Here is a 20000-nt window from a genome sequence, read left to right as displayed (position 1 = left end):
CGACTCCTCCTCTCTCCTCCACTCCTCCACTCCTCCTCTCCTCCACTCCACTCCTCCTCTCCTCCACTCCTCCACTCCTCCTCTCCTCCACTCCACTCCTCCTCTCCTCCACTCCTCCTCTGCTCCACTCCTCCTCTCTCCTCCACTCCTCCTCTGCTCCACTCCTCCTCTGCTCCACTCCTCCTCTCCTCCACTCCTCCTCTGCTCCACTCCTCCTCTCTCCTCCACTCCTCCTCTCTCCTCCACTCCTCCTCTCCTCCACTCCTCCTCTCCTCCACTCATCATTATTTCTCTCTCATTTGAAGGGATCCCCTGGTCGAGAAGGACCCCCAGGTCCACCTGGCCCCCCCGGGTGCACCAGTAAGTGAACTGCTCATCTCTTTCTTATCTCTCTCACAGAGATAGATATACTGTATCAGTTTCACTTGGAGGTGTTAAGCCCACTGTACCATGTTTGGTTTAAATGCCTCAGAACCACAGAAAGACAACTATTTTACAGAAAACTGAAATCCCAGGAGAAGATTTGGTTACACTGTACTTGAAGGGGCTATGTATAAGGCATTCATACCACCATAAAACCAGTCATGGTAACGAGTGTTTCAGTATCAGTCATAAGATTTCAGGCTTCGAGTGATGTTAAGATAATTATGAGAGGTTCATTCAACTATGATCTGACAGAAAAAGATCACTAAAATATGAATTGACATTTCTTTACATCTATAGTCGTTATACAACATTTATGATGACAATATCTCTTTCCAACAGACTGCCTTGCCAATTGTCGGAGATATGAGCTCTTCACTCAAGGTACAGCACTGTTTCATTTATTACTGTTGTGTCGTATGATTTTAAAAAAAACAATGCATTTTTATTTTTTATTTTTTATTGAATTTTGGAATTATCATTCCAACATTATTCTGTGTGGTACATAAATCATACATTATTTTTTCATGGACAGTATTCATGGAAGACAATTTGTTGAATACCTTGAAGTGCCAACAAGTAGATGAACATGGACTGAGGGTGTAGGACTGCTAGAAATGCATCAGTTACCCACAGTGGTGCATTCCACAGTTTAGGACCTCACAGTTGTAATCCAAAACAAGCTTTTAATGGATATGATATTTTCACCAGTACTAAACCTATTAGGGTGATGTTAGAGTATTATTGACAGAAGCTCAGGAGCGCCTCCATCAGGTGGTAGTGGTGAACTGCAGTTATACATTCAAGAAATTGGAAATCCACTATGGATTTTTTATATTTTTTTAACATTTAGCAGACGCTCTTATCCAGAGCGACTTACAGGAGCGATTAGGGTTAAGTGCCTTTCACCTAGTCGGCTCAGGGATTAGAACCAGCGACCTTTCGGTTACTGGCACAACGCTCTTAACCACTAAGCTACCTGCCGCCCCTGTTATATTCTGTTATATTCAACAGGAATCCTTGAAAAGTCCTATGAAGAATGCTGTTGTTCAATACATCCCTGCTGGAGTACACCAGGGCTGTGTCTCAAATGTCACCCTATTCCCTACATTGTGAACTACTTTTGACCAGAACCCTTCGGCCGGGCTCTTGTCAAAAGTAGTGCACTACATAGGGAATAGGGTGCCATTTGAGACACAAACCAGAGTTTCTGTTGTCAGTTGTTTATTCTCACGGCTACCTTGTTGCTAAGACCAAAAGGGACAATACTTTTCTCCTTCTCCATCTATCTCTCCAACATCTATCTCTCTATCCTTCTCCATCTATTCTCTCTCTCCGTCTGTCTCGTCTCTCTCTCCATCTGTCTCTTCTCTCTCTCTCTCTGTCTGTCTCTTCTCTCTCTCTCTGTCTCTTCTCTTTCTCTCTGTCTCCTCTCTCTCTCCCTGTCTCTTCTCTCTCTGTCTGTCTCTTATTTCTCCGTCTGTCTCTTCTCTCTCCATCTGTCTCTTCTCTCTCCATCTGTCTCTTCTCTCTCCATCTGTCTCTTCTCTCTCTGTCTGTCTCCTCTCTCTCTCCCTGTCTCTTCTCTCTCCGTCTGTCTCTTCTCTCTCCGTCTGTCTCTTCTCTCTCCATCTGTCTCTTCTCTCTCTGTCTGTCTCTTCTCTCTCTCTGTGTCTCTTCTCTTTCTCTCTGTCTCCTCTCTCTCTCCCTGTCTCTTCTCTCTCTGTCTGTTACCTCTCTCTCCGTCTGTCTCGTCTCTCTCTCTGTCTGTCTCTTTTCTCTCTCTCTGTCTCGTCTCTCTCCGTCTGTCTCTTCTCTGTCCGTCTGTCTCTTCTCTCTCTCTGTGTCTCTTCTCGCTCTCTCTGTCTCTTCTCTCTCTCTCTGTCTCTTCTCTCGCCGTCTGTCTCATCTCTCTCTCTCGGTCTCTTCTCTCTCTTCTCTTCTCTCTCTCGTCTGTCTCTTCTCTCTCTGTCTGTGTCTTCACTCTCTGTGTCTCTTCTCTCTCCCTGTCTCTTCTCTCGCCGTCTGTCTCGTCTCTCTCTCCGTCAATCTCTTCTCTCTCTCTCTGTCTCTTCTCTCTCTGTGTCTCTTCTCTCTCCGTCTGTCTCTTCTCTCTCTGTCTCTTCTCTCTCTGTATGTCTCTTCTCTCTCCATCTGTCTCTTCTCTCTCTCCATCTGTCTATTTTCTCTCTCTCTCTCTCTGCCTATTCTCTCTCTCCGTCTGTCTCTTCTCTGTCCGTCTGTCTCTTCTCTCTCTCTCTGTCTATTCTCTCTCTATGTCTGTCTCTTCCCTCTCTTCTCTGTTCAGTTGTGATAAATGCTAGTCCCTCTCAGCCAGCTAAGATGATCTCACATCCATCCATTCATCCTTCACTTTTCAGTCAGAGAAGAAAGGATTTGTATTTAAAACAGGATTGTGTCTGTTGGTTTTTAATGATGATATCATTCAGCTCCAGCTGTTTGCGGGGTGACTGAGTGGACTGACAGTGGATAGAAACCTTTATCTGAAGCATTGATTCTCTCCTACTGCTGAGAGAGAGGGGGGGAAGCGAGATAGAGAGAAAGAGAGAGAGGGGGAAGGGGGGAGAGAGAGGGGGAAGGGGAGAGAGAGGGGGAGAGGGGGAGAGAGAGAGGGGGAAGGGGGGAGAGAGAGAGGGAAAGGGGAGAGAGAGGGCGCGAGAGAGAGAGGGCGCAAGAGAGAGAGAGGGCGCAAGAGAGAGAGAGGGCGCAAGAGAGAGAGAGAGAGAGAGAGAGAGAGAGAGAGAGAGAGAGAGAGAGAGAGAGAGAGAGAGAGAGAGAGAGAGAGAGAGAGAGAGAGAGAGAGAGAGAGAGAGAGAGAGAGAGAGAGAGAGAGAGAGAGATATAACATTTTATTCAACCAGACAACAAAAAAAGGAAGCCCAGTTTAATGAATTAAGTTTACAAGCTTTTAGCTGTTCAAAGCAGGTTGACATTTATTGTCATGAATCTTGCCCTGGAGGCAGAACTGAGCGATTTCCGCTAGATGGGCCAGCTGCAAAGTCAAAATTGTCTATGTTGTAAAAACTCATGTAAACAAAAATGTGCTTTTTGGCATTAGATTTAGCAGTGTGGTTAAGGTTAGGGTTAGGTTTTATGACTTTGTGGCTCTGCCAGCTAATGACCACTCTGCATGTTTAAAGGCCAGCTAACCTGCATGTTTAAAGGCCTCTGTGCCCTTTTTTACAATGTGCTGCTGGCCTGATTCTGTGTCATCCAACTTGATGCGCTGAATGACAACACTCCCCAAGAATAGCTTTTCTGTTTCTTCACTTTAATTTACAAAGTTTGGTCACTTTACAACATACGTTATTTGCTATTTCAAACTGAAAGGAGCACTTAGCTGAATTGAAACTTTTTTTGTTTCAAGATACTTCACTCAAGACTCAAGAAAAAAAACCATTGTACTCCCAAGTTACATAAAATATCTTCCCACCGCTCTTCTCTAATAAATCTAAATGCCAGTGACACGAGGGGTCATATAGCCTACTTACTGTATAATTTGCCTAATTGTCTACAGAATTGATATACATTTACAGTTTTGTTAAATGGTTGAAGGTGGAACGTATTCAAAGAATGTTCTTGTACTGTATATACACTAAGTGGACAAAACATTAGGAACACCTGCACCTTTCCATGACATATACTGACCCGGTGAATCCAGGTAAAAGCTTGTCCCTTATTGATGTCACTTGTTAAATCCACTTAAATCGGTGTAGATGAAGAGGAGGAGACAGGTTATCGGAGGATTTTTAAGCCTTGAGACAATTGAGACATGGATTGTGTGTGTGTCCCATTCAGAGGGTGAATGGGCAAGACAAAATATTTAAGTGCCTTTGAACAGGGTATGGTGGTAGGAGTCAGGCGCACCGGTTTGAGTGTGTCAAGAACTGCAACGCTGCTGGGTTTTTCATGCTCAACAGTTTCCCGTGTGTCTCAAGAATGGGCCACCACCCAAAGGACATCCACCCAACTTGACAAATCTGTGAGAAGCATTGGAGTCAACATGGGCCAGCATCCCTGTGGAACGCTTTCGACCCCTTGTAGAGTCCGTGCCCCGACGAATTGAGGCTGTTCTGATTGAAAGGGGGGTGCAACTCAATATTAGGTGGATGTCCTTAATGTTTTGTACACGCATAGCATTCTTCTATGAAGTAAGTGCCTCTGGGTAACGGATACAGTTGATCCTAATTATCTTAAGCAGAGTACAGAATGTCTGCTGCTGTAGGGAAAGTACCCTTCAACAACTCCACAGTGCAGGAGTACAGAGTGCATCTCTCCAGAGCTGGTCTCTTTTGAGATGTTCCAGGTTCATAATTAGGTGGGATATAATAACATAATACCTTGAATTGCATAATGGTTTCCCAGACAGGGCTGGTTTCCCAGACAGGGCTGGTTTCCCAGACAGGGCTGGTTTCCCAGACAGGGCTGGTTTCCCAGACAGGGCTGGTTTCCCAGACACAGACTAAGCCTAGTCCTGCATAAAATAAAAAACACTTTCAATGTAAATAAGTGTTACTCAGTGAAACCTGAACTGGATGGGAGACTGTGATATTTCAAATGATCCCTAAATGTCACAATCAGTCGGTTAGAGATTGAGTGGGAAATAGGACAATGTCTGGTTCTCAGTGTGCTCACATTAACTTCAATGTTGCGGAAACATTCAGAGAACATTAAGATGTCAGCCGGGGTCTTGTCTTCGATCCGGGGGAGATGGAATGCCAACGAAAGGAGCAAATGCACTGCATTTCCCTGCTGTGACTCAGTGAGATGACAGATATCTGGTCTGTATGACCGTACCTCTTCCCCCGTTGTGTGTTGGCAGAATGGCTGCACTGTGTGCCAGACCAGAGTGCCAGGTCTGCCTGGGCAGAAGGGCGAGAAGGGAACCCATGGAGTGCCAGGAGTGCAAGGCATGGTGGGAGAAAAGGTGAGTGTCTGATGACCGTGTGTGTGTGTGTTTGTGTCTGCCTGCCCAGAAGGGTGAGATTGGAACCCCTGGGGGCAAGTTGTGTGTGTGTGTGTGTGGGGGGGGTTGTGTGTGTGTCTTTCTCTGTGCATGCGTTTGTGTTTGTGTTTGTGTGATTTGTGATTTGTGTCATTGATTTGTGTGTGTGTGCGTGTGTGTGTGTGTGCGTGTGTGTCCTTCCTAAACAGGGGGATCCAGGAGTGCGAGGACCTCTCGGTAATCCAGGAAAAGAAGGCCCAAAGGTAGGAAACAATGTGTCATCCTGATTATAATGAATGTGTTCCAAATGGCACCCTATTCCACACATAGTGCACTGTAAGGCTCTGGTCAAAAGTAGTGCCCTGTGTAAGGATTAGGAGGCCATTTGGGATGCATCCAATGTATACATAATTACTTTCCACCTTACAAATACTCAATTCACTCCATTCAGTGCAAATCTCAGCATGCCAAAGTGAATTAGAGAAGATAATGGAATAGTATTAAATATGTGCGTAATATCACTGGGGACAACACTTGAACATGGTTGTATCCATTGTTGCTATTCATTTTCAGTTGACTTTTTTCGTAATACATCCTGCGAAAAAATACCCTCTTCATAATGCATTATAAGCTATGCATAACGCGCTATAATGCACGACATAGGCTCTCACAGTTGCTCATATTTCTTTTCATCAGAGAGATTTAGGAAGATTCAGACACCAACCGTTGAACCAAAGATTCAAACATTCACAATGTTAGTCCAGCATGTTCCTATCTTCAGAGTTGCTGGCTGCAGAAATGGTTACCATGGATACACAGCAGTGTCCTGTAGTAGTAAAATTACCCAGGCAGTCGCTTCTAATTGGCTCTATTAGAAACTAGAAGTCAAAGTGAAATGTACGACCACCCGTCATGCCACTGGTTTGAGACTATTAGAAGGTTTGGAGAGAACATACTGTATATTATGGTGGTAGTTATTTCTTATTTCACGAGCAAATTTTTTTTTTTTTACTATGGACCGTTGTTGTTGCTGTTTACTCATTCACTGATGTTGTTTCCTGTTGTAGGGGGTGAAAGGAGAGAGAGGATTCCCTGGGCCTAGTGGAGAAAAGGGAGATGAGGTGGGTTTCAGACCTGTCCTGGGCCCAATACACAAATCAAATACTTCAACATGCTTGAGTGTGCTTGAAAGTTCACTTCATCTTGCCCCTTGTACAATGGAACCAATGGAATAGTCCCGAAAAAGCAAACGAGGTTACCTCTCCTCTTGTCCTTTATGTAAACCTACCAGTTAGGTTATCAGACACTAACTATTACACAGGAAGTGACAACGATTGTATTTATACTGTTCTCTGATGTTTCTTGTTCTTTTCTCAGGGCTCTCCTGGAGTTCCAGGCTTTCTGGGTGCAACAGGCCGTACTGGAGCCCCTGTAAGCAAAACAACATCAAATCATCAGTCACGTCTATTCATCCCTAGTTATAATGCATGTGTAGTACTGTGTTGCTGATAATATAACTGTCACTGAGAACACCATAATCATTGTTTGGTCCCTATTTTTTCTCATTCAGTTTCTATATTTAGTCTCTGACCCAGTTAATTGATGTACTTTGTTTCTATTTGCAGGGTGTCATGGGCAGACCGGGGCCGATGGGTCAGCCAGGAACAAAGGGAGAGAGGGTAAGAAAGAGATGTTGTGTGTACACGCACTGTATGCATGTACAGTCGCTAGTGAAAAGTCTATGCACACTTGCACGGTCTTCATCATTTTTTACCTTAAAATTAAATCTAAAAAGGGATTAAATTAGATTTTTTTCCCTATCGAGCTACACAACCTACTTCACATTTTTTTAAGTGAAAGAAAAATTATAGAACATTTCCAAATTACTAAGAAATATAAAATGATGATGTATTGATTGCGTATGTCTTCACTTTTACTTGGTGGAAGCGTTACAGCTGCCGTTACAGCTGTTAATCCTTTTGAATAAGATTCCACCAAGCTTGCACAACTCTTAGGGCAACATGCACTCAGTGGCCAGTTTATTAGGTACCGGGTCGGACCCCACTTTGCCTCCAGAACAGCCTGAATTCTTTGGGGCATGGAAACGTTGCTCAATTGGTATCAAGGGACCTAACATGTGCCAGGAAAACATTCCCCACACCATTACACCACCAGCCTGTACCGTTGACACCAGGCAGGATGGGGCCATGGATTCATGCTGCTTAGGCCAAATCCTGACTCTGCCATCATCATGACGCAACAGGAACCGGGACTCGTCAGACCAGGCAATGTTTTTCCACTCCTCAGTTTTCCAGTGTTGGTGATCGCGTGCCCACTGGACCCGCTTCTTCTTGTTTTTTGCTGATAGGAGTGGAAGCTGGTGTGGTCATCTGCTGCAATAGCCCATCCGTGAAAAGGACCGACGAGTTGTGCGTTCCGAGATGTCGTTCCGCACACCATTGTTGTACTGCGCCATTACTTGCCTGTTTGTGGCCCGCCTGTTAGCCTGCACGATTCTTGCCATTCTCCTTCGACCTCTCATCAATGAGCTGTTTTCGCCCACAGGACTGAATGTTTTTTGTTTGTCGCACCATTCTCTGTAAACCCTAGACGCTGTCCTGCATGAAAAGCCCAGGAGGCCAAGTGTTTCAGAGGTACTGGAACCGGTGCGCCTGGCACCGACGATCATACCATGCTCAAAGTTACTTAGGTCACTCGTTTTGCCCATTTAAATCAAATAACAAAACTTACAAAATATCACATGTGCTGAATACAATAGGTGTAAAGGAGCTTGCGAAAATATTCACCCCCCTTGGCATTTTTCCTATTTTGTTGACTTACAACCTGGAATTAAAATGGATTTTTTGGGGGTTTGTATCATTTGATTTACACAACATGCCTACCACTTTGAAGATAAATATTTTTTCTTGTGAAACAAACAAGAAATAAGACAAAAAAACAGAAAACTTGAGCGTGTATAACTATTCACCCCCCCCAAAGTCAATACTTTGTAGAGCCACCTTTTGCAGCAATTACAGCTGCAAGTCTCTTGGGGTATGTCGCTATAAGCTTGGCACATCTAGCCACTGGGATTGTTTGCCCATTCTTCAAGACAAAACTGCTCCAGCTCCTTCAAGTTGGATGGGTTCCGCTGGTGTACAGCAATCTCTAAGTCATACCACAGATTCTCTGGCACCGACGAAGATGGCGGCCTCGCGACTAGCTCTTAGGAAACTTTTCAGTATTTAGTTTTTTTATGTATTATTCTTTACATTATTAGCTCAGAAAGTGTTTTGCATCATTAAATACAGCCGGGAAAAACTATTGGATATCAGAGCGGCGGTAACTCACCAGCATTACGACCAGGAATATGACTTTCCCGAAGCAGATCCTTTGTTTGCTCTCCCCAGGGCAATTGAACTGATTCCAGCAGCTGACCCAAAACATCGCCGGCGGAGGGGAGGCACTCGGAGCGGCCTGCTGGTTCGACCTAGGAGGCGCGCACACCACCCACCGCTTCCAAGTATACTACTCGCTAATCTTCAATCTTTGGTTAACAAAGTCAACGAACTACGGGCAATGACATCTTTCTAGAGAGACATCAAGGCCTGTAACATACTCTGTTTCACGGAAACAAGGCTCTCTTGGGATATTCTGTCGAAATCGGTCCAGCCAGATGGGTTCTCAGTTCATCGCGCAGACAGGAATAAATATATCTCCGGGAAGCAGAAGGGCGGAGGTGTGTGTTTCATGATTAACGACTCATGGTGTAATTGTAGTAACATAGAGGAACTCGAGTCCTTCTGTTCACCCAACCTAGAATACCTCACAATCAAATGCCGACCGTATTATCTCCCAAGAGAATTCTCTTCGGCTATAGTCACGGCCGTGTATATCCCCCCTCAAGCCGATACCACGACGGCCCTCAAAGAACTTCACTGGACCTTATGCAAACTGGAAACCACATATCCTGAGGCTGCATTTATTGTAGCCGGGGATTTTAACAAAGCAAATTTGAGGACTAGGTTGCCGAAGTTCTATCAACATATCGACTGTTGTACTCGCGCTGCTAAAATCCTCGACCATTGCTATTCAAACTTCCGGGATGGTTATAAGGCCCTCCCCCGCCCTCCTTTCGGCAAATCTGACCACGACTCCATTTTGCTTCTCCCTTCCTATAGGCAGAAACTCAAACAGGAAGTACCTGTGCTAAGGACTATTCAACGCTGGTCTGACCAATCGGAATCCACGCTTCAAGATTGTTTTGATCACGCGGACTGGGATATGTTCCGGGTAGCTTCCGAAAATAATTTAGACATATACACTGAAACGGTGACAGAGTTTATCAGGAAGTGTTTAGGTGATGTTGTGCCCACTGTGACTATTCAAACCTACCCTAACCAGAAACCGTGGATAGACGGCAGCATTCGCGCAAATCTGAAAGCACGAACCACCACATTCAACCATGGCAAGGTGACTGGGAATATGGCAGAATACAAACAGTGTAGCTACTCACTCCGCAAAGCAATTAAACTGGCAAAACATCAGTATAGAGACAAAGTGGAGTCGCAATTCAACGGCTCAGACACGAGACGTATGTGGCAGGGTCTACAGACAATCACGGACTACAAAAAGAAAACCAGCCACGTCGCCGACACAGACGTCTCGCTTCCAGACAAGCTAAACACCTTCTTCGACCACTTTGAGGATAACACAGTGCCACTGACGAGGCCCACTACCTGTGCCACAGGACTGTGGCCTCTCCTTCTCCATGGCCGACGTGATTAAGACTTTTAAGCATGTTAACCCCCGCAAGGCTGTTGGCCCAGACGGCATCCCTAGCCGCGTCCTCAGAGCATGCGCAGACCAGCTGGCTGGTGTGTTCATGGACATATTCAATCTCTCCCTTTCCCAGTCTGCTGTTCCCACATGCTTCAAGATGGCCACCATTGTTCCTGTACCCAAGAAAGCATAGGTAACTGAACTAAATGACTATCGCCCTGTAGCACTCACCTCTGTCATCATGAAGTGCTTTGAGAGACTAGTCAAGGATCATATCACTTCTACCTTACCTGTCAACCTAGACCCACTTCAATTTACTTACCGCCCCAATAGATCCACAGACGATGCAATTGCCATCACACTGCACACTGCACTATCCCATCTGGACAAGAGGAATACCTATGTAAGAATGCTGTTCATTGACTATAGCTCAGCATTCAACACCATAGTACCCTCCAAGTTTATCATTAAGCTTGAGGCCCTGGGTCTGAACCCCACCCTGTGCAACTGGGTCCTGGACTTCCTGACGGGCCGCCCCCAGGTGGTGAAGGTAGGAAACAACATCTCCACTTCGCTGATCCTCAACACTGGGGCCCCACAAGGGAGCGTGCTCAGCCCCCTCCTGTACTCCCTGTTCAACCATGACTGCGTGGCCAAGCACGCCTCCAACTCAATCATCAAGTTTGCAGACGACACAACAGTAGTAGGCTTGATTACCAACAATGACGAGACCACCGACAAACTGGCCACTCTTTTTTTTTGCCACTCACTTTATTCTGGCCACTCTTCCATAAAGCCCAGCTCTGTGGAGTGTACGGCTTAAAGTGGCCCTCTGGACAGATACTCCAATCTCCGCTGTGGAGCTTTGCAGCTCCTTCAGGGTTATATTTGGTCTCTTTGTTGCCTCTCTGATTAATGCCCTCCTTGCCTGGTCCGTGAGTTTTGGTGGGCAGCCCTCTCTTGGCAGGTTTGTTGTGGTGACATATTCTTTCAATTTTTTTATAATGGATTTAATGGTGCTCCGTGGGATGTTGCTGTGGAGCTTTGCAGCTCCTTCAGGGTTATGTTTGGTCTCTTTGTTGCCTCTCTGATTAATGCCCTCCTTGCCTGGTTCGTGAGTTTTGGTGGGCAGCCCTCTCTTGGCAGGTTTGTTGTGGTGACATATTCTTTTAAAAAATGTATAATGGATTTAATGGTGCTCCGTGGGAATTTCAAAGTTTCTGATATTTTTTGATAACCCAACTCTGATCTGTACTTTTCCACAACTTTGTCCCTGAACTGTTTGGAGAGCTCCTTGGTCTTCATGGTGTCGCTTGCTTGGTGGTTCCCCTTGCTTAGTGGTGTTGCAGACTTTCAGAACAGTTATACTGAGATCATGTGACAGATCATGTGATGCTTAGATAGCACACAGGTGGACTTTATTTCACTAATTATGTGACTGCTGAAGGTAATTGGTTGCACCAGATCTTATTTAGGGGCTTCATAGCAAAGGGGGTGAATACATACAGTGGGGAAAAAAAGTATTTAGTCAGCCACCAATTGTGCAAGTTCTCCCACTTAAAAAGATGAGAGAGGCCTGTAATTTTCATCATAGGTACACGTCAACTATGACAGACGAATTGAGAAAAAAATATCCAGAAAATCACATTGTAGGATTTTTTTATGAATTTATTTGCAAATTATGGTGGAAAATAAGTATTTGGTCACCTACAAACAAGCAAGATTTCTGGCTCTCACAGACCTGTAACTTCTTCTTTAAGAGGCTCCTCTGTCCTCCACTCGTTACCTGTATTAATGGCACCTGTTTGAACTTGTTATCAGTATAAAAGACACCTGTCCACAACCTCAAACAGTCACACTCCAAACTCCACTATGGCCAAGACCAAAGAGCTGTCAAAGGACACCAGAAACAAAATTGTAGACCTGCACCAGGCTGGGAAGACTGAATCTGCAATAGGTAAGCAGCTTGGTTTGAAGAAATCAACTGTGGGAGCAATTATTAGGAAATGGAAGACGTACAAGACCACTGATAATCTCCCTCGATCTGGGGCTCCACGCAAGATCTCACCCCGTGGGGTCAAAATGATCACAAGAATGGTGAGCAAAAATCCCAGAACCACACGGGGGGACCTAGTGAATGACCTGCAGAGAGCTGGGACCAAAGTAACAAAGCCTACCATCAGTAACACACTACGCCGCCAGGGACTCAAATCCTGCAGTGCCAGACGTGTCCCCCTGCTTAAGCCAGTACATGGCCAGGCCCGTCTGAAGTTTGCTAGAGTGCATTTGGATGATCCAGAAGAGGATTGGGAGAATGTCATATGGTCAGATGAAACCAAAATATAACTTTTTGGTAAAAACTCAACTCGTCGTGTTTGGAGGATAAATAATTCTGAGTTGCATCCAAAGAACACCATACCTACTGTGAAGCATGGGGGTGGAAACATCATGCTTTGGGGCTGTTTTTCTGCAAAGGGACCAGGACGACTGATCCGTGTAAAGGAAAGAATGAATGGGGCCATGTATCGTGAGATTTTGAGTGAAAACCTCCTTCCATCAGCAAGGGCATTGAAGATGAAACGTGGCTGGGTCTTTCAGCATGACAATGATCCCAAACACACCGCCCGGGCAACGAAGGAGTGGCTTCGTAAGAAGCATTTCAAGGTCCTGGAGTGGCCTATTCAGTCTCCAGATCTCAACCCCATAGAACATCTTTGGAGGGAGTTGAAAGTCCGTGTTGCCCAGCGACAGCCCCAAAACATCACTGCTCTAGAGGAGATCTGCATGGAGGAATGGGCCAAAATACCAGCAACAGTGTGTGAAAACCTTGTGAAGACTTACAGAAAACGTTTGACCTGTGTCATTGCCAACAAAGGGTATATAACAAAGTATTGAGAAACTTTTGTTATTGACCAAATACTTATTTTTCACCATAATTTGCAAATAAATTCATAAAACATCCTACAATGTGATTTTCTGGATTTGTTTTCTCATTTTGTCTGTCATGGTTGACATGTACCTATGATGAAAATTACAGGCCTCTCTCATCTTTTTAAGTGGGAGAACTTGCACAATTGGTGGCTGACTAAATACTTTTTTTCCCCACTGTATGCATGCACCACTTTTCCGTTATTTATTTTTTAGAATTTTTTGAAACAAGTCATTTTTTTCATTTCACTTCCTTAATTTGGACTATTTTGTGTGCATTACATGAAATCCAAATAAAAATCCATTTAAATTACAGGTTGTAATGCAACAAAATAGGAAAAACGCCAAGGGGGATGAATACTTTTGCAAGGCACTGTAGACCTTACTGTGAAATACTTACTTACAAGCCCTTAACCAACAATGCAGATTTAAGAAAATAGAGTTAAGAGAATATTTACAAAAATAAACTAAAGAAAAATAAAATAACAATAATGAGGCTATATACAGGGGGTACCGGTACCGAGTCAATGTGGGGGGGTACAGGTTAGTCAAGGTAATTTGTACATATAGGTAGGGGTAAAGTGACTATGCATAGATAATAAACAGCGAGTAGCAGCAGTGTAAAAACAAAGGGGGAGGGTGTCAATGCAAACATTCCAGGTGGCCATTTCATTAATTTGTTCACCAGTCTAATGGCTCTGGGGTAGAAGCTGTTAAGGAGCCTTTTGGACCTAGACTTGGCGCTCCGGTACCGCTTGCCGTACGGTAGCAGAGAGAACAGTCTATGACTTGGGTGACTGGAGTCTTTGACAATTTTTTGGGCCTTCCTCTGACACCACCTAGCATACAGGCCTTCCTCTGACACCACCTAGCATACAGGCCTTCCTCTGACACCACCTAGCATACAGGCCTTCCTCTGACACCACCTAGCATACAGGCCTTCCTCTGACACCACCTAGCATACACGTTGCATTCGGAAAGTATTTAGACCCCTCGACTTTTTCCACATTTTGTTACGTTACAGCCTTATTCTAAAATGGATTTGTTTTTTTAAACCCTCATCAATCTACACACAATACAGCATAATGACAAAGCGAAAACAGGTTTTTATAAATGTTTGCTAATTTATTACAAATATGAAACAGAAATAGCTTATTTACATAAGTATTCAGACCCTTTGCTATGAGACTCGAAATTGAGCTCAGGTGCATCCTGTTTCCATTGATCATCCTTGAGATGTTTCTACAATTTGATTGGAGTCCACCTGTTGTAAATTCAATTGATTGGACATGATTTGGAAAGGCACATACCTGCCTATGTAAGGTCCCACAGTTGACAGTGCATGTCAGAGCAAAAACCTAGCCATGAGGTTGAAGGAATTGTCCATAGAGCTCAGAGACAGGATTGTGTCGAGGCACAGATCTGAGGAAGGGTACCAAAAAATGTCTGCAGCATTGAAGGTCCCCAAGAACAGAGTGGCCTCCATCACTCTTCAATGGAAGAAGTTTGGAACCACCAAGACTCTTCCTAGAGCTGGCCGCTCTGCCAAACTGAGCAATCAGAGGAGAAGGGCCTTGTTCACGGAGGTGACCAAGAACCGGACGGTCACTCTGACAGAGCACCAGAGTTCCTTCGTGAAGTTGGGATAACCTTCCAGAAGGACAACCATCTCTGCAGCACTCCACCAATCAGGCTTTTACGGTAGAGTGGCCAGACAGAAGCCACTCCTCAGTAAAAGGCATTTGACTGCCCGCTTGGAGTCTGCCAAAAGGCACCTAAAGGACTATCAGACCATGAGAAACAAGAGTCTCTGGTCTGATGAAACCAAGATTGAACTCTTTGGCCTGAACACCAATCGTCACGTCTGGAGGAAACCTGGCACCATCCCTACGGTGAAGCGTGGTCGTGGCAGCATCATGCTGTGGGGATGTTTTCAGTGGCAGGGACTGGGTGACTAGTCATGATCGAGGGAAGGATGAACAGAGCAAAATACAGAGAGATCCCTGATGAAAATCTGCTCCAGAGCGCTCAGGACCTCAGACTGGGGCGAAGGTTCACCTTCCAACAGGACAATGACCCTAAGCACACAACCAAGACAACGCAGGAGTGGCTTTGGGACAAGTCTCTGAATGTCCTTGAGTGGCCCAGCCAGAGCCCGGACTTGAACCCGATCAAACATCGCTGGAGAGACCTGACAATTGCTGTGCAGCGACGCTCCCCATCCAACCTGACAGAGCTTGAGAGGATTTGCAGAGAAGAATGGGAGATACTCCCCAAATACAGGTGTTCCAAGCTTGTAGCATCATACCCAAGAAGACTTGAGGCTGTAATCGCTGCCAAAGGTGCTTCAACAAAGTACTGAGTAAAGGGTCTGAATACTTATGTAAATGTCATATTTCAGTTTATTTTATTTTATAAATTAGCAAACATTTCTAAAAAACAGTTTTTGCTTTGTCATTATGGGGTATTGTGTGTAGATTGATGAGGAAAAAAACAATTTAATCCATTTTAGAATAAGGTTGTAAAGTAACAAAATGTGGAAAAAATAAAGGGGTCTGAATACTTTTCGAATACACTGTAACGATGACACCGCCTGGTATAGAGGTCCTGGATGGCAGGAAGCTTGGCCCCATTGATGTACTGGGCTGTACGCACTATCCTCTTTAGCGCCTTACGGTCGGATGCTGAGCAGTTGCCATACCAGGCGGTGATGCAACCGGTCAGGATGTTCTCAATGGTGCAGCTGTAGAACTTTTTGAGGATCTGGGGACCCATGCCAAATCTTTTCAGTCTCCTGAGGGGGAAAAGGCATTGTCGTGCCCTCTTCACGACTTTCTTGGTGTGTTTGGACCATGATAGTTTGTTGGTGATGTGGACACAAAGGAACTTCAAACCCTCGACCCACTCCACTACAGCCCTGTCGATGTGAATGGGGGCCTGTTCGGCCCTCCTTTTCCTGTAGTCCACGATCATCTCCTTTGTCTTGCTCACATTGAGGGAGAGGTTGTTGTCCTGGCATCACACTGCCAGGTCTCTGACCTCCTCCCTATAGGCTGTCTCATCCTTGTCGGTGATCAGGCCTACCACCATTGTGTCGTCAAAAAACGTTGTGACGTCACGAGAGGCTACACAGCTTTCAGCGGGGTTGCTCAAGTAGTGCAAGGAGACAAGGTTCAAACAAAACAAGGATTTTATTATAGGTCTTGGGAAATTAACGAAAGTGTAACACAATTCTGTTCTCTGGTGGCTCTTTAAGGGTTAACAGTTCAGGGATGTCTCTTCCACATCCAAAATCATAACTCTCCCTCGCTCAAATAACTTTTCCCCAGTCTTACTGTATTCCACGTTGCAGCTAGTGGCCAACCCAGCAAAACGTCCTTCCAAATGTCCCACACGTATTTCCACAGGTGCATATATCCAAAGGTGAGTATTTCCCAAAGGTAAGTATCTCTAAATCCTTATATTCCTCATGGAAGTGGACGTGCAGCACTCTTGTCCTCCAGAGAGCCCAGGTTGGAGACCGTGTCTCTTCCCTTCAACAAACCTTCAGCTCATCAGCTCCTGATTGGTTTCAGCTGCGTGGGAAGATTGGCCATAGAGGGTTGGAGTTCCCGACCATACCAGCAGATGGAGCCATAGCTGTCTGGGTTTGCAGCCACCTCAGGGGGATGTAACGTCCCTCCAGGACACAGCCTCTCGTGACATCACACATCCCCTCCCTCGGGACCGACGTCCTCGTCGGGTAAAGGCAGCGAAGAAGGCATCACGCCGGGAGAGGGCGTCCGCATTGCCGTGGTGCTTGCCAGACTGCTCTCTCTTCAACTCCTCCAACTCTAGGACCAGGGACTCAGCCTCCTGTTGTCTCTCCTTGAGTTTCTTACTGAACGCATCAGCCTTGGTTTTAGCAGAGTTTAGCTTCTGTTGAGCAGCTTTCAGTTCCTTCTCTCTCTCTGCCTCCGCATTCTTCATCTTGTTCTCCAACACCTTGTACTTCTCCTCTGCCTTCTTCTGGACCTCCTTACTACTGCGCAGGGTCTCCTCACACTCCTCGATGGTCCTGCGCAGCCTCTCCAGCTCCTCCTGTTGCTTAGGAAGGAGCTCTGTTGGAGTTTAGCCTGGAGGATATCTAACTCTTCTGTCTTCATGTCTAACTGTTGCTTTAACAAACGATACCTCTCCGCGGTCCCCTTCAGACCAGACAGTTCTTTGTCCAGATTCTGTAGCTCCGTCTCTGTGTCGGTCTGGGCACCTGCCATCCCTATCAGAGCCCGGGCGGGAGTGAGTAACTCGGAGGATTGCACCGGAGCCTTCCCAGGATGAGTCTTGCCTCTCCGTTTCCGAGGTACTCGGGTTATCCTCTCCTGAGACTCTCTCCAGAGTGGGTAAAAGGCTGGGCAGTCTCGTCCAATTAGGACAGGGACGGGGAGGGAATCAACCACCCCCGCCGTCGTGTGTATGGTTCCCCGTGTGCTGGTCATTGTAAGTTCAGTAATGGGGTATTCTCTGGTGTCCCCATGGACACAGGAAACTGGGAGGACTTTCCCCGGGGGTCAGACACGTTGGGCCCACCAAATCCTTACGCACCAGGGTGGCCCGGCTACCAGAATCCAGTAAGGCCTCCACATCATGGTGATTCACAGTTACCGGGCAGGTGGGGGGTCGATCTGGGCCGCCATCTACGCCTCCCAAGAGCGAGGCAAAACGATGTGTGGGTGCTGAGCTGGAGGACTCCGCAGTGGGCATAGGTTCATCGGCTGGTTTCCCACACTGCCAGGAGATATGTCCCATCTCCCCACACCGGTAACACTGTCGAGGTTCCCCATCCTGGTGTACTCTTCTTGGGCCCGCCTGGTTTCTGGCTCCCCCTGGAGCCGGGATAAGTCCTGACGTGGCTGGGTTCGAGACCTTGGGGTCCTTTGGACGGGTTCTTCCCATTTGTGGTGGGGCCGCACTCCTGGGGTCTTTTCGGGAAGCATTCAGCATCTCCGCTGTGGCCTGGTACTTTTCCACAGCTTCCACGGTCAGATCAGCCGTGGTCAAGGCCTGTTGACTGATGAACCGTTTTGCCTCATAAGGCAGGGGCGCGTGAGGTAACGATCCACCACAACGGCCTCCACCACCGCCGCTGCTGTATTCCTCTGCGGATCCAGCCATTTCCTTGCGATTCGGACAAGTTCATGCATCTGCGCCCGAGGAGGTTGGTCTGGTTGGAAGGTCCAGCTGTGAAAGCGCTGGGCCATACCAAACTTTGTGAGTCCATATCTGCTGAGGATCTCAGACTTCAGGGCATCATAGTCAGTAACCTGGTCAGGGCCCAGGTCCCGGACAGCATTCAGCGCTTCCCCGGTTAGAAAGGGGCCTAACAGACCAACCCACTGTTGCTTGGGCCAGGCTTCCCTAGTGGCCGTGGCCTCAAATGCATGCAGGTATGCCTCAATGTCATCGGTAGCTCCCATCTTAGATATAAAGTCACTTGCCTTTATTGGGCGGGTATTTTGGACCACCCTCTGTCTCTGCAACTGCAATTCCTCTGCCTTCAGAAGGTTGGCTTTCTTTTGCTCCTCCAAGAGAGCCACGTTTGCTTGCATCTGGGCGTGCTGGCCAGCAACAAGGGCTTTCAATATGTCCTCCATTTCAGTCGGCGGGGAGCCTACGGCCAACTTGGAAAACTGGGTGATCAAACCTTCGGTATCCTCCTCTGACATGCACTATTAACGCTTGAGCGTGCCCGTATTCTCCACCATCTGTGACGTCACGAGAGGCTACACAGCTTTCAGCGGGGTTGCTCAAGTAGTGCAAGGAGACAAGGTTCAAACAAAACAAGGATTTTATTATAGGTCTTGGGAAATTAACGAAAGTGTAACACAATTCTGTTCTCTGGTGGCTCTTTAAGGGTTAACAGTTCAGGGATGTCTCTTCCACATCCAAAATCATAACTCTCCCTCGCTCAAATAACTTTTCCCCAGTCTTACTGTATTCCACGTTGCAGCTAGTGGCCAACCCAGCAAAACGTCCTTCCAAATGTCCCACACGTATTTCCACAGGTGCATATATCCAAAGGTGAGTATTTCCCAAAGGTAAGTATCTCTAAATCCTTATATTCCTCATGGAAGTGGACGTGCAGCACTCTTGTCCTCCAGAGAGCCCAGGTTGGAGACCGTGTCTCTTCCCTTCAACAAACCTTCAGCTCATCAGCTCCTGATTGGTTTCAGCTGCGTGGGAAGATTGGCCATAGAGGGTTGGAGTTCCCGACCATACCAGCAGATGGAGCCATAGCTGTCTGGGTTTGCAGCCACCTCAGGGGGATGTAACGTCCCTCCAGGACACAGCCTCTCGTGACATCACAACGTAATGATGGTGTTGGAGTCGTGCTTGGCCACGCAGTTGTGGGTGAACAGGGAGTACAGGAGGGGACTAAGCACGTGCCCTTGAGGGGCCCCTGTGTTGAGGATCAGCATGGCAGATGTGTTGTTACCTACCCTTTCCACTTGGGGGCGGCCCGTCAGGAAGTCCAGGATCCAGTTGCAGAGGGAGGTGTTTAGTCCCAGGGTCCTTAGCTTAGTGATGAGCTTTGTGGGCACTATGGTGTTGAACGCTGAGCTGTAGTCAATGAACAGCATTCTCACATAGGTGTTCCTTTTGTCCAGGTGGGAAAGGGCAGTGTGGAGTGCGATTGAGATTGCATCATCTGTGGATCTGTTGGGGCGGTATGTGAATTGAAGTGGGTCTAGGGTTTCCGGGATGATGGTGTTGATGTGAGCCATTCAATCGAACAGTAATTGAATGCCTCGATGCCTGTCTGCTGCTTTATATTGCAAGCCACGGCCACATGACTCACTGTCTGTAGGAGTGAACCATTTTGGTTAACAGGTTGGTGTACCTAATAAACTGGTGTACCTAA

At 46.5% G+C, this 20000-nt stretch overlaps 1 protein-coding gene across 2 annotated transcripts in view; it reads left to right on the top strand.

Moving 5' to 3' along the window:
* LOC121581652 (collagen alpha-1(XIX) chain) overlaps positions 1 to 6803 on the top strand; it is a 181899-nt gene extending 175096 nt beyond the window's left edge. For both annotated transcript variants that reach the window (XM_045211550.1, XM_045211549.1), the window contains 6 exons: positions 306 to 360; positions 766 to 807; positions 5267 to 5371; positions 5599 to 5652; positions 6457 to 6510; positions 6767 to 6803. In XM_045211550.1, coding sequence (XP_045067485.1) covers positions 306 to 360; positions 766 to 807; positions 5267 to 5371; positions 5599 to 5630 — 234 coding nt within the window. In that variant the 3' untranslated portion in view covers positions 5631 to 5652; positions 6457 to 6510; positions 6767 to 6803. The remainder of the gene's footprint in view (positions 1 to 305; positions 361 to 765; positions 808 to 5266; positions 5372 to 5598; positions 5653 to 6456; positions 6511 to 6766) is intronic.
* The last annotated feature ends 13197 nt before the right edge of the window (positions 6804 to 20000 follow it).

This window comes from Coregonus clupeaformis, chromosome 37, assembly GCF_020615455.1.
Source record: "Coregonus clupeaformis isolate EN_2021a chromosome 37, ASM2061545v1, whole genome shotgun sequence".
Taxonomy (NCBI): Eukaryota; Metazoa; Chordata; class Actinopteri; order Salmoniformes; family Salmonidae; genus Coregonus; species Coregonus clupeaformis.
This window is presented reverse-complemented; position numbering and strand designations above follow the sequence as displayed.